General features: G+C 45.2%; 1 protein-coding gene across 1 annotated transcript in view; it reads right to left on the reverse strand.

Annotated features, from left to right (window-relative positions):
• The window catches only part of LOC128901974 (netrin receptor DCC), a 583836-nt gene that overhangs the window by 55433 nt on the left and 514046 nt on the right, over positions 1–14357 (reverse strand). The window contains exons 16-18 of the mRNA XM_054184191.1: positions 12015–12110; positions 7914–8152; positions 3537–3675 (exon numbers count right to left, since the gene is read on the reverse strand). Coding sequence (XP_054040166.1) covers positions 3537–3675; positions 7914–8152; positions 12015–12110 — 474 coding nt within the window. The remainder of the gene's footprint in view (positions 1–3536; positions 3676–7913; positions 8153–12014; positions 12111–14357) is intronic.

The raw sequence follows: 14357 nt of genomic DNA on the forward strand, positions 1-14357 counted from the left end.
ATGAACATTCAGTGATCTCAAACAAGAAGGAAGGGAAGCGCCAGCTGCCGCACTGGTCACAAGGAACACAGAGCAGATGGTCTCAGGGTATTTGCAGCACTTGAACTTTTCAAAAGTGGGATCCAGGAAGCAACCAAGAAATCCGTAGACAGAAAACAAAAGTTTCTTTACCATTGTTACATTTGGGGGTTGGAACAGGATGATCTTTAAAAGTCCCTTCCAACCCAAACCATTCTATGATTACGGAGGAGGTGACTACTTGCCAGCTGATGCTCTCTGTGGCAGATTGGTGGTGGATTATCTCTTTGCTACATGTGCTGGAACATGTTCGGTCTGGCACGTCCAGCGCCAGCACCAATGGGACTCCCAGCATTTCACTTTAGTCTGGTCACACACATTAGCTGCTCCTCGCTGGAAGCATCTTTCTTAGCCTCAGGAGGCCACAATACAAACTGAACGATCATAGAGTCAGAATCATACAATTGTCGAGGTCGGAAGGGACTTTTCATATCATCGAGTCCAACCACCAACCTGACACTGACAAAACCACCACTGACCCACGACCCTCAGCACCACGTCTGCCCGGCTTTTAAATACCTCCAGGGATGGGGACTCCACCACTGCCCTGGGCAGCCTCTTCCAATGCTTGATAACCCTTTCAGGGAAGACATTTCTCCTAATATCCATCCTAAACCTCCCCTGCGGCAACTTGAGGCCTTTTCCTCTCGTCCCATCGCCTGTTCCTTGGCAGCAGAGACCGACCCCCCCTGGCTACCCCCTCCTTTCAGGGAGCTGCAGAGAGCGAGAAGGTCTCCCCTCAGCCTCCTTTTCTCCAGGCTGAACACCCCCAGCTCCCTCAGCCGCTCCTCACCAGACTTGTGCTCCAGACCCCTCACCAGCTCCGTTGCCCTTCTCTGGACACGCTCCAGCCCCTCAAGGTCTTTCTTGTGGTGAGGGGCCCAAAACTGGACACAGCCCTTGAGGTGCAGCCTCCGCAGGGGGAAAAGATCTCTGAGAAGACTCTTAATCCTTGGCAATGCCCAGCAGGACATGAGCTCACACGTTACACAGAGGGAAACATGCATTATTGTCATTATCGATGCTATTATTATTATATTATTATTATTATGATGATGACGATGATGGTGTCTTGAGAGGGTTGTGTTGCATTTAAAAGCCACCCAGCTTACAGCCAGCCTGGGACACTGGTCCATCAGTTCGAAGCACAAGAACAAACATCTTGGACTGCCTTGCCGTTTCAGGGAACTGCAAGAGATAACCCTTTTCATAAATGAATCAAACTTGATTTTCAAAGTAGAATTTTCCTTCTCCTTGTTTTTGCTAAGCTTATTCCGCAATATTCTCCAACTTCACATAAATGACTGTATTTCTACCAAAATGCACCCGCTTGCCTGTACGCAAACAGCATCTTTACCTTAAACACTATTTCCCGTTCTTTGATATTAACCTTTTTGAGACATTTTCAGGAACTAACCCTTTCGCTTCCTAGACTTTCTGTCTTTTGTGAGGTTAAACTCATAGAGCTTGTAATTTCTGTAACGCAGGCTTCCCACGCTGGTGATCACCACGTGAGCCCCGCTGAGCGGCTGAAGTCGAGCTCTGCTTTCAGCAGATTGTGAGCGTTAAGATATCATGAGACAAATCAAAGCTTTAGATGTTTCCCTCAGCACTCATTAACACCCCGCGTATCAGGAAGACTTGTGTAGGCAGATCTGGGGACGGAACTTGGCTCTGAGACTCGCTTTTGAATTACGGGCGTAACAACTCTCCCTCGCCTTGGTCGTAATCTCCAGCGAATTCTGTATCGATGCTGATATGTACATTGTTTAATATCATTACGGGAAATTCAACATGCGGAATGGGTACAGAATAGGCAATAAAGATCAGCAGCGCAGGATGCCCTTAATTAACAGAGCTGCTCCATCAAGCTCAGATAATTGCACTGCAATCACATGGGAAAATCTAAGGACACATATATTCCCTCTTATTTTCCCTTTGTTAATTAACTGGCGTGTACTGTGGTTTTCATTAAAAAAAAAAAAAAAACAAACCCAACAAATCAATATTTACCAGCAGACTTCATTTGGTATCTGCTGGTAGACACTGATTTGTAACGGCACCTGGAGCGTTTTCAAGGCCAGCAGTCACCCTCAGGAAAACATAGCAGGTACTACCCTACACCGGTGGCCAAATGTACATTGCTGCCTACAAGAGACGAAGAAGAAAAATATTTTTAAGCCAAACCATAGACGTTCTTATCCACGGACTATAAGCAAGATATCTAGGCAACCATAAAGGCTGTGGAAAATCTAGTAGTTCTGCGGTACCCAGCCTCATGCAGTTCAGTGGAGTTGTTTAAAAGCAAATCTACTTGGGATTTTCAGAAAGGGGGGGGGGGGGGGCTATTATTCTAAAAGAAACACAAATTTAACGGAAGACCCTACCCTTGTTTAAAGACAGCCAAGGGATCAGGGTATGTGCTTGCATTAATGCCTACGGGATAACTGGAGGTAAAGCCCAGGCACGCGATTTCCCTACTGCGGTTAATTGAAGGCACACAAAAGAGAAAAAAACAACGAAACTCTGGAGAGGATGTTGTTTTCTGCAGAGATCGCTATGTCTCCATCCCTTTTCAAATACTTCTATCCCACTGAACTCGGGTTCCATATCATCTGTATCCACCGTCTGTTATCAAAACTGCATTTAGTCCATCCCCTGGAGAAGCTGAAGTATCTTTCAGGTCATAGCATCTGCTTGGAAAATAGCACTCAAGGGCTTGAGAAGAGCAGCTAAATTAAGTCTTCAAAGTGTACCTGTTTATTATAAGCATGTTGTTAATCTTAACAACGGCTGTTTGCTGGAAATGAAATACAGCTGTCTCTAATTTTGCACAGGCGGCTTCCCTGTCAGAGATCGCTGTATCTCTGTATCTACAGAGATCGCTGTATCTCTGACTGTAGGTCTTGGCTGGACAGATGCGTTGGTCCCCAACACAGTGCACGGCAAAGAGCTTAAAATATGTCCACATAGTATTAGGAGCAGAACTATGGGTCAAGACCTCGAGTCAAGAAGGATTTGTGATAGATAGAAGCAGTCATGGAGGCTTTTTTACTAAGCAGGTAAGATGGGAACTCATGAACTTGAGACAAAACCACGCAAAACTTCATCAGTCAAAATTTTAAAGTAGCAAAATCATTATCGAATAATAACAGAATAATTGTTCTCACCTGATCTTGGGTTTCTTTGAAAAGTGAAAACCATTTTAAGGCATTAGCATTAAAAGTCACAGATATTCATTACATTACGGGGCAAAATATTACACACACGCACTACCATCTCCTCCCTTCTTGCAGCGACACCAGAGCTCAGTAGAACGACCGCTCTGCTTTGCTACCCATGAAAAAAAGCCAAGAAATACAGCTCATTTTGCACGTACGCAGTCGGATGAACTCGAACAAGGCTTTTGATGACAAATAAAAACCCAAAGAAAGCCTTTCCAGCAGCTCTTGCCGTACCTGCTTCATAGGTGGTGGCGTGCGCGGTCATGCTCCAGGTGCTGGACCGCCGACCTTTGGTGACCATGACGGAGAACTCGTACATGGTGTTGGGCTTCAGACCGGTCACTGTGTGACTCAGGGCGGTCGTATCTGCTGACTGCAAAGAGACAGAGCGAAGAAAGTCTTTAAAGCCACTCTTTTTGCTGGCAGCCAAGCAAAACACAGTTAACAATGGACTCCTTTTTCAAGCCAAAAAGCTCTATTGCTACCGCGTACCTTAGTGGGAGTATTTTTAGTACCATAAATATGATACTGAACTTGCTGCCTGTAATTTAGGCAGTTAAATCAATTATTGTGATGCTTTCTCTTTCTCTTTTCCCAGACAAAGCAATTTGCCATGCTTTTTTTTTCAGATGTAAATTGGAAGCTAGGCGCTACGTCCTTCATCTATGCCCATATGAGGATGAAAAATAAGAACATTTCCATAACTTAGACACTCATTTCCAGCTTCTTCGATGGGTTCCTTCTAAAAAAGAATGTTTTTAATATCCACTGATTTTTAGTGGAGGCTCAGAAAGCATTTTTACCTCTAGAATGGTTCTAAGGCTTCCCAGTTCCTGGGGTTAACATGTATTTATGGTAGAGATCAAAACAACACATATTTATGGTAGAGACCGAAACATGACCTCTGCATAAAAATGCATTTTTGTATTCATAAAACACACTTCTGCTTGGTTAAATACAACGTGTTTATATATATTAGATTATATTTGAAACCTATTATTGATTTGCCTCACTGTGATAAGTTATGACCAACTAAACATACTGATGTCGATGTGAATATTAAACCGTTCGTTTATTTTGGGCTGATTTAGCTTTTTACCTCTGCCTGCAGTAAGGAACAATTCCAGCCAAACTGCACTAGCATCAAAGGAGACAAGTGAGAAGAAAATTGTCGGACAAATTGGTGCCAACTGAATAAAATCAATTCCCACGCTTTTCGAGCCACAGCGTGCAATCCTCCAGCATCAACGCCTTACAGTGAGTTAAAGGGGCTGTGTATTTTTGCACGTTTGTAGACCCATAAATCTAAAATTGACTGAGTAAGGACAAGGCGATATGACTTCCCACCAGAAGACTACCTCCATGTTCACATCTGGGAAGCGGCCCACAAGGAGGCCTCTCGCTGGCACGCGTCGGTAATGCCATTCTGACGCCAATCATCAGACGATTCAAAAAGAAATCCACCTTTACTAAAAACGGGACGTCAGATTTGCAGCACAGCACAGAACGAAGCACTAATATTCAAGGGGGAGCGGGAGAAATGTATTTTGCAGAGACATTAATGCACGGGCTCTACATGCCTACACACTGAACTGCTTTATGACGAGCGCTCTGGCAGATGCTTTGCATGCTACTTGATAGGAAGACTTAATACAATACCGAATTTTATCATCTTCATGCTCAATTCAAACTCCTAGTTCTTGGAAATATAGCAGGTTTTGCAATTTGTCTGTACTAGGGCTTTACTCCAGCAGAGAATCTCCCTCTATAAAAAGGGAGAAGCAAAAACAGCCCTTATAAACTACGTGTTCACGAACTACACGGCCAAACTACTCGCTTGCCAAAGACGGCAAAATCTACCTCCTTGACTTTACACAAGTTATTCTTTGGCTAAAGGCTGGATTTCAATTTAGGGAATAATAATTTTCTCCCCCAGAAAAGATGTTGGAAGAAATGAAATGATTTATGGCGTAAAATACTCCTCAGCATGACTGAGGGCAACTAAATCTGATAACTCGTACTACGGAAGTGCTCAGATATTACACCTGATCAGGAAAAACACAGCTGGAAAAACCAACAGGCTTTGAACCTACTCCTGGACAAACCAGTCTTTAGCGGAACATAAAGACAGGGGGTTCTTTTGTGTGAAAAGAAAGTTATTTGTCTCCAGCTGAGGGTTTTTCTTCGACTGTTTCGCTCCATACTAAACATTAGCATTTCAACAGTCGCAAACATCCTCGAAGTTAATTCCACGTTGAGATGAAGGGGGTGTAACCGGAGCAAGTACCTTTAGCGATGCCACGCCATGCCCGTTCGGGACGGCCTGTACAAAGTGAAGTTGGCAGGGCGAAGTTAAATTTATACGCTTCCCACTTCAACGGGAAAGGCTCAAGCCTCCATTATATTAGATTTGGTACACATTTTTGAAGCAACGGGAGGCTTCAATGGGAAAACCTCAAAAGACTTGGAAATTCAATGCCAACGCACAGGGCAAGCGCTTTGGGAAACTATTTGTGAGCCTTCCCCCACTGTTTTCAAAGAATAACATAATGGGTTTGATCTTGTTTCCTTAAAAAATGTGGTTATTTCAAGAAAGCAGACCCTCTTGAAAGTTCTTCTATTGTTTCCGCTTCTGGGTGATTGAACTGGAATAAATGAACCCGACCGGCTCTTTATGTGCCACCCCCCAAGACTGGCCAAACTAGTGATGGTGGTGAAAAAAAAGGTAATTTCACTCTTGCTCCTCTCCTCCTCAGTCTCCTGCTCCTTGATGGCTCCTGGAGCCCTTCGTGGTGGCTCTGCGAGAGATGTCCATCCGCTCATGTTAGCAGAAGGCCAACGAGCTCGACACCTCCAAGCAGGATGTTCTTCTCCAGAACAGCACATTAATAGGGCTATTTTTGATCATTTTTGTTGGTCACCCACCATTTTCCTCTGCATTCCGCTCAGGACATGCATTAGGAAACTAGAGAAAACGGTATGATTGACTGTGAGCAGCAAAACACAAAGTTGCCTTTTCTGGAGCCTTGATTTCATCCCCAGAGCTGAAACTGGGACTCGCTGCGCTTCCCTGTGCTACAGTCCTCGTTTTGTTGGGCAGGGAAATCCATCTCGAAACAGGATTCGCATCAAGGTAGGGCATGCAAAATATTACAATGCATCGTTTTGGCACCTCTTAATTACCTAAGAGCTTGTCACAGCTGCATAGCCTACCAGTATCTTAAGGGGGCCTACAAGAAAGCTGGGGAGGGACTTTTTAGGATGTCGGGTAATGGTAGGACTAGAGGGAATGCATTAAAACTAGAGATGGGTCAATTCAGACTGGACGTTAGGAAGAAGTTCTTCCCCATGAGGGTGGTGTGACACTGGACCAGGTTGCCCAGAGAGGTGGTGGAAGCCCCATCCCTGGAAGTCTTTAAGGCCAGGCTGGATGGGGCTCTGAGCATCCTGATCCAGTGGGAGGTGTCCCTGCCCAGGGCAGGGGGGTTGGAACTAGATGGTCTTTAAGGTCCCTTCCAACCGATTCTATGAAATCGATAGCTCACGGCAGCACATGGACTCAGCCGCGTGCCAGCAAGCCAAATTCTGATGGAGACGAGCTGAAAAGTCACGCTCGGAAAAGGGATTGAAGGCTTCTCCGCCATCATTCCTTCCAAAAACTATCTGGGAAAGATCTTGAGATTAGAGTCTGTAGGACAGGTGTACCCCAAACCTGGGAGAAGTTGAGAGCCAGCCTCTGGGGTTTAGAAAGGCCAACCTATATTCTGACACATCACTCAGGCTCTAATTGGAGGACCCTCAGTGGGATAAAGCACGGCCTGTTCCTCAGCCCTTGTTAAAATGACTTGTACGAGGCTGCTTTTGTTACGACAGAGAACAGTAAAAACCAAAACATAGTATAAAAATCCTTCCATCGCAAACAACTCCCTATGGATCAATACGATCCTTTAGGCAAGCGATAACAACTATTATGGTAGGGCACGGGAGGAAGGACATGCTCATCACGGGGAAGGCGGAGATGTTATACGAGATGCAATATACAAAGCTGACGATAGCGGGGAAAAGCAGCTTCTTGTTCAAAAACAAGCAAACAAAAAAAGCCTAAAGGCTGGGCTTGTTCCTTCCCATTCCCTGTCCCACCGTATCTCTGCGGCACCGCACGGGTCTTGGTACTGCTTTCATTGGGACATGAAAAGAAATGCTCATAGAGAACGTAGCACGGCGCTGTCACCTCCGTTCAAATTGAGTTTTCTCATAAACTAACCTTCATTTTTTGCTGTTTGGGAATACGTAATACGGGCGGGTGGAATTGCCATACTTTGTTGGGTGCAACTGGTATTTCTTCCCATTCGTGCTACGCTGTTGTGCTACCAAATCTGTGACTAATTTATATCTGATTGCTAAAGACTAAAGATCACCTGGAATTAAAATACAGCATTTTCATCCAATTGAACGCATGGATTTCTAGGAAGCAGCAGTTAGGCAGGTCGCCCTTTGGCTGGAACGGGACTTTTGGTGGAGGGTTGTTCATAAAAGCCAATTCAGAGCCTTTCCAAATCAAATACGAACAGATGAAATCGCTCATAAATTCGTAACGTGTTAAAATTTCACCTTGTACTTAGCGCTTGTCGAATAGCTCGTTCTCCATCGGACCGTGTAGAAGCGAACCTCCGTAGTCTTTTGGTTCTTTGGGACAGAGTTGTCTGCCCAGATGACCCTCACTGCGTCATGCGTAAGTGTAACAGCCTGGACACCTACTGGTGGGAGCATGGGGGTGGAGATATCTGGGACTGAGGTAGGGAAATCATCAAGCAAAGGATAAAAATCAACTTCTAATGGATCAATGGGGTCTGGGTCCATACATCACCAAATGAGCATTCCAAAATAAATGAATAAGGTAAGTTAAACAGAAAAACAACAAAAGAAAACAAACCAAAAAAAAACCAAACAGCCACCAAGGGGCACACATCACAATGGGTTAAATGCATGGCATTAATGAGGAGGAGGAACATGAGGGGAACAGAAAGAAAGGCATTAATGCAAAATGAGAACGCACCAGCAACATTTTCAGTTACATCACTACAACAAAACTAACCAGCGCAAAGTGCTATTTTGCACAACTTGTTTAAACACTTCCAGGTACGCCGCGTTTTCCTCACACGAGATGAAGTCAGCGCACGGCCTCTCCTTAAAACGATTTACATTTTCTTCAAAACACAGAATCACTTAACTGATACACTCTTGGAAACACCTACAAAGTGGAGAGTGCGTCATCTTCCAACCTGATTTATAGACACGACATGGTCTCAGACGTGCAGGAGGTACCTATGCTTTTCTCTCTCTCGGCAGCCCCTTTTGTTGTTTTGGGCTCTTGAAAGGAACATATTCCGCATCTGCTTAAATGTTTGTTAAGCAAAACAGAAGATAACAATTTCACTGCTTAAGCGAAGATCTTGCAATTGTCGGTGTAATACCATCAGCGTGATAAATGGGCACGTCCAGGCGTGGAGACGTGGATTTATCTTCAAGTGGGCTTCCTTCTCGAGGAACAAGCACAGTTCCTCTCCCATAGAATCACGGAATCACCTAAGCTGGAAGGGACCTTTCAGATCATCGAGTCCAACCACCAACCCAACACTGACAAAACCCATCACTAAACCGTATCTCTAAGCGCTACATCTACCCATCTTTTAAGTATCTCCAGGGATGGCGACTCCAGCACTTCCCCAGGCAGCCTGTTCGATGTGTGACAACCCTTTCAGTGTCAAAATTTTCCCTAATATCTAATTTAAACCTCCCCTGGCGCAACTGGAGGCCCTTTCCTCTTGTCCCACGTGTCTGTGACCAGGGGGGTCTTTGGGGAGAAGATGCTGAGCACCATGGGCTGTGCAATGTCACGAGCAAATTCTGGACAGCTTAATTACTGAGATACCTGCTGTCTCTTCCCTTTGGGGCTGCACGGTGACAGCATCCACGCGGGAACCAGAGACCGTTTCTACTTGGTTTAAATATCCTGGTCCTTGTTGAAGCACCCGGTCAGCTTCTGGCCTGTCTTATACAACTATACTTACAGACTCGTTATTTACCAGTTGTGATTTTTCTGAACACAATTTCAAAACGCCGTGTGTGAAGTGCAGCAAAAGCACGCCAAAAGGTTGCTTGGTTTTTTTTTTTTCCCTTAAAATAATGTGCTAATTAATTAATCAAAGCATAGATGACTCTAATACTTCCTCACTGAGAGTTGCCACAGTTTGTCTGCTCCATGTCCAATTCCAGCTCTTGACACCCTTTGATCACCCCCTGGTTTTATGGTTTTGTAATTCATTATTCAGAACTTTGGGAGGCCACAGCCTTCAGAAGCGAAAACAGAGGAGAGGAGGACGTTTGAAATGTATGATCAGCCATTAGGTTCCACCTGCTCCTTCTGTTGTCTTCGTTCATCAAAAGCTGCTTCGTAAGGAGTTTGAATACGAGCGTTGAAGGAAATGAAGCAACCTGGTTGCTGTTGCAGTGATCCAAAACCCCAACACACGATCCACATGCAGAGGGACAGGCAGGTGAATCTCTTTTTTGCCCCATCCTGGTGAATCGAGCTTCTGCAAGTGGAAAGTTGACAGTTTCTTTTCCTGAACCAAAGTTTTCCAAAAGAACTGGCCGTAAACTTTGAATGGTGAGCTTGCCTCTTGGTTTGGATTTTTTTTTTTACAAAGTAATGACGGCAGTCAATGTACCTGGAGCCGAGCTGGCATTTTAACAAATACCGCGCTTCCTTTCTCCTGTCTTTCCCATACTGAAAACTAAAGTCCTGCTGTAGAGGAGATTATGGGAAAAAGCTGGGTTTAGCAGAATAAACTGTCAGACGCGATCAATCAAGATAATTTAGTTTCTGAATGTCACCACTGACCTGAGGAAGAGGGAAACGTCTATAATCCGGCGGCGGTTGAAAATAGGGCCCTAAATACTGCCCTCCACTTCCCACCACAGTTTCATTTGCTATGATTTACGCGCAGACATCTGTCACTCGGCAATTGCAATCTCCTGACGGGAAACAGTTTCTTGCCCTCTTTGGGGTTGTTTCGCGAATATTGCGCTTACAGAACTTTATTTTGCACATCGTATCCACACAAGCAGACACCGAAATATGTCTGTTTATACACCAAAGGGACACGCAAACCCAGAGTTTTGGGGTTTTTTTGGTGTCTAGGGTGCGTCAGCTCGGCCGCTGCTTGGGGAACGCAGTTCCCGTGCTTTGCTAAAAGCCTTTTTTGAGATGTTCCTCCAGGAATGATGCAGGCCACCGGCTCCTTTCAGAGGCTGCATCCCGTAGGTGGTGGGAAGCTCCGGGCATGGAAGTCTCCACCGAGGTGGGTTTCTCGCAGATGATCATCAGTTCACCGAAAGAGAGCCCAAGTCTGAATTACCTTTTTCACACCTGGATATTGTTTCGTTTACGAGAGATTATACGCAGACATAAAATCAAATCCCACCGGCCAGCCGGGTAATTTTTAAATACAATCGACAGGGAACAAAAAACTTAAAAAATATATATGGATCCTGAAGCAAACTCACTGGAAAAAGATTTTACAAGACACACTCAGCCAGAATGACCTCTATAGACTCCACGCAAGAAGGAAGATTAACAATTTTGAGCCAGAAGTTTCCTGACACTTATTATATCTAATGCAGCTTGTTACGGTTGCCCTTGATTGTGTAATTAATCTCTTTTTTTTTTTTTCATCTTTCTCCTTCTGACTTTCCAAGATTTCTTATGGGAATACTTCACAAAACCATACGGATAAAAGCTGTTTTTCCTCGTGGAGCCACAGAAGCGCCATTTGGGTGATTTCTTCCTCGTGGTCCACCCAAGCCAGCGTCGGTGATCGGGTTTGCTCTCAGTGACACAGCTCCCCTTCCAGGCAGCTCTGAACACCATGGGTGGAACGCGAGAAAAAAAACCTTCGCCAAAGGATGGTGTCACTCCAGAGGAAAAACATCGGGGTTTTGGGTTTTTTTTTTTTTTCCTCAGTTCTGTGTTCTTTTAATCTTTCGTCAGTCCCACCCACACACCAGTGGTCGCGGGAAAACCACGAGGCAGGCCGAAAGACAGTGCCGCACAAGAATAATTCTGATTTTATAACTTTGCTAGGGTCCCAGCAACGCATCAGAGAAAAACAGTTGCCTAAAAGCTCCGTTACCGCTGGGTAATCCCTTCTGCCAGCTTTACCCTGCCAGGAAAATCTATCAGTATATTCCTTCACCTTTTGCAAGCCCTCTACGTGCTTCTGTAAATGTGCATGATGACCGTGTGGTATTTAACTAATTCGTTTTCATTTAAACTGCTTTAAAAACGAAGAAAAAAAAAATAAAATTCATCTGGGCTTAATTCAGCGAAGTTATTCACCACTATCCGGCCTGGATCTTTAAATATTTAAATTGTTTGGGAGTCATGCTTCTCCCAAGCCAACCCGCACCAAAGAGCAAGCAGTTGTGAGCATCCCATTAAATTTCTACAGCCGATTTCTGGAAAGGGTAAATAATTCATTCTATCTGTGTAGTTACAATAAAGCAGCAAATGAAGCTGATTTATTCTAGCGGGGACCCGGAGGTTGCGGAGCTCTTTTCTTCCAGGGCCTTGACCAAAACGCTGTGCCTGATGTGCACCTTTGCAAAGCGAACGGTGAGTGATGGGGAGCAGATCGTGAACCAGCTCACCTGTCATCGACCTGGTGGTCGCGCTTTCGTACAGAGGCACCCCTTCGCCCGCGTTGTTAAAGGCCTTTAGGGAAATCACGTAATGCGAACTTGGCTCTGCAGGAGGGAAAAAAAGAAGGCAAAACAAAGCACACACTGTTAAAAGGCAGATCTGGGGTACAGAATGGACGAGCGCTTTCCTGAAAAGCAAGAAAAAATAACATAAAGTTAAGCAAACGCCCGTGCAACGTAAGCGATGAGCACAACTGCTGCCCATCGTATTTGTCTCCTTTCCAAAGGCTTCATTTATCTCAGTCTGCGGGTGCGACCTTCATCAGCGGTGAGCTGAAGTTCTTGCAATAACCTGCAGTTTTGTCTGCAAAAAAGCGCTAAAACCAACTCTGTGCATCCGCCGGACCTCCTGACCCATCGCTCGGAGCAGAGGAAGCCTCAGACACGGGGCTACGTGTAGGGCTAAAGGGCGGCGAGGGATGCTGCGGGTACCAGTATCACCCTGCCGGATGGAGCCGGGGACACGGCGATCCAGCCCCGCACAGCCCCTCCTGAGGACACGCCGCCATCCCGGGGCCCGTGGGGGAAGAGATGGTTGAGGGTCACCAGCCGCGGGATCCTGAAATCCACACCATGAGCCGCGGGCGTCCAGCCCTCCTGCTCCTCAACCCAGCCCGGAGCAGTTCACGCACCCCGATAATCAATTTTCTTGGACGCTGAGCAAAAAGCCTCCCTTCTTTAATTTCTCGACGCCAGAATTTCATCGGTAATATCCGTTTTACCACCTTTTATCTCACTGAGAACTCCTCACGCTACGTTGTAAATATGAAGGATGGGGCAGGCAACAAATAGCAGACGGGAATTAATTTCTGGGTGCGCTGCTTTGCGTGGCCTGGTTTACTCTAAATATGTCCCTAAATGAAAACAAAGTGAAACGAGCAGGTCAGTTCCACGTTGCTTTTTGCTGCCGTTTCCCGAGAAAAACAAGGCAATCCATTTTCCTGATTTTTTTTCCACGTGAGTTGCTCCATCCCCAGTTTGTTTGCTTTTTTTAGCTGTTAATTTTTTATTTGTACAGAAGAAAATTGCGGCTGAAAATAGCGGGTGCTCATACACTTGCCAAAGATGGGAACTGCCTCCTCAAAGTCCTTTACTGAAAAATAACTAACGCTCGCGTGTGAAGAGGCATTTATTAACGTGACATTGCAAAAGACCCGCTGCAGAATTACCTATTTCATCTACATTAGCACCAAATCAGCTCAGCATGATTAATACTATTACACCGAATCCGAAATGAGTAAATAATCTTTAAGTACTTATTGCATATTGTTACTAATATCCTTTCCACCCACATATTTTGTACTTAATTTTACGTCCAGCAGAAACACTGACATATTTGTTTAATATTCAGGTGACTTCTGGGCTTCTATTGCAAAAGAGCCAAACTTTAAAAATTGCCAAATGAATGACGGGTGCATTAATAACTCCCTGCGCTAAGTATTGTACAGTTATTAATTCCGTTGGTACTCGCTGTAATATCATTACTCATAAGGAAATGACTTCGCATTCACAGAGATGTAGCATGTATTTTCATTTTCCACTGTGTATTAGCATACTACTTTTAATTTCTAATTTAACTAAGTGTTGCAACTCTCCAGATTCCACGCGAAGATTTATTTGTTGAGACACAAAGTCGTTATTTAGCTGAGGGTTTAAGAACGTCACGTTCGGTAGTTTCTGCCAAAGAAATTCATATGCAGAATCTAGATTGACTCCATCTCTTGCTTCTACCCGTGCCCGGGCTGTTGTGTCTATTTAGGAGCTTTGAAAGATGCCTGGCGAGGGGTTAACGCAGACCATTCACTAGGGCAGACTTTGGTTAATAGAGGGAAGAATACCAAAAGAGGAATTTTTAGGACTTTGAGACGTACCAGGCATTCGCTGTTACCAGCAGTGAAGGTGGTGACTATCCTGAAGGGGACATTTAGAGATGGGACAGCGTATTCATCCGATTGCTTTCCATAAATCAGGCCTGTGGTTTAGTTTTTAAGGGCTGTCCCTATACTGACCGAATCATAGAAGCACAGAATGGTTTGGGCTGGAAGGGACATTTAAAGGCCACCCAGTGCCACCCCCTGCCCTGGGCAGGGACACCTCCCACCACAACAGGTTGCTCCAAGCCCCGGCCAACCTGGCCTTGAACCCCTCCAGGGATGGGGCAGCCACAGCTTCTCTGGGCAACCTGGGCCAGGGGCTCACCACCCTCAGAGTGAAAAATTTCTTCCCAATATCTCATTTAAATTGCCCCTCTTCCAGTTTAAAACCCTTCCCCCTGGTCCCATGGCTCCCCTC

This window comes from Rissa tridactyla, chromosome W, assembly GCF_028500815.1.
Source record: "Rissa tridactyla isolate bRisTri1 chromosome W, bRisTri1.patW.cur.20221130, whole genome shotgun sequence".
In the NCBI taxonomy this organism is placed as follows: Eukaryota; Metazoa; Chordata; class Aves; order Charadriiformes; family Laridae; genus Rissa; species Rissa tridactyla.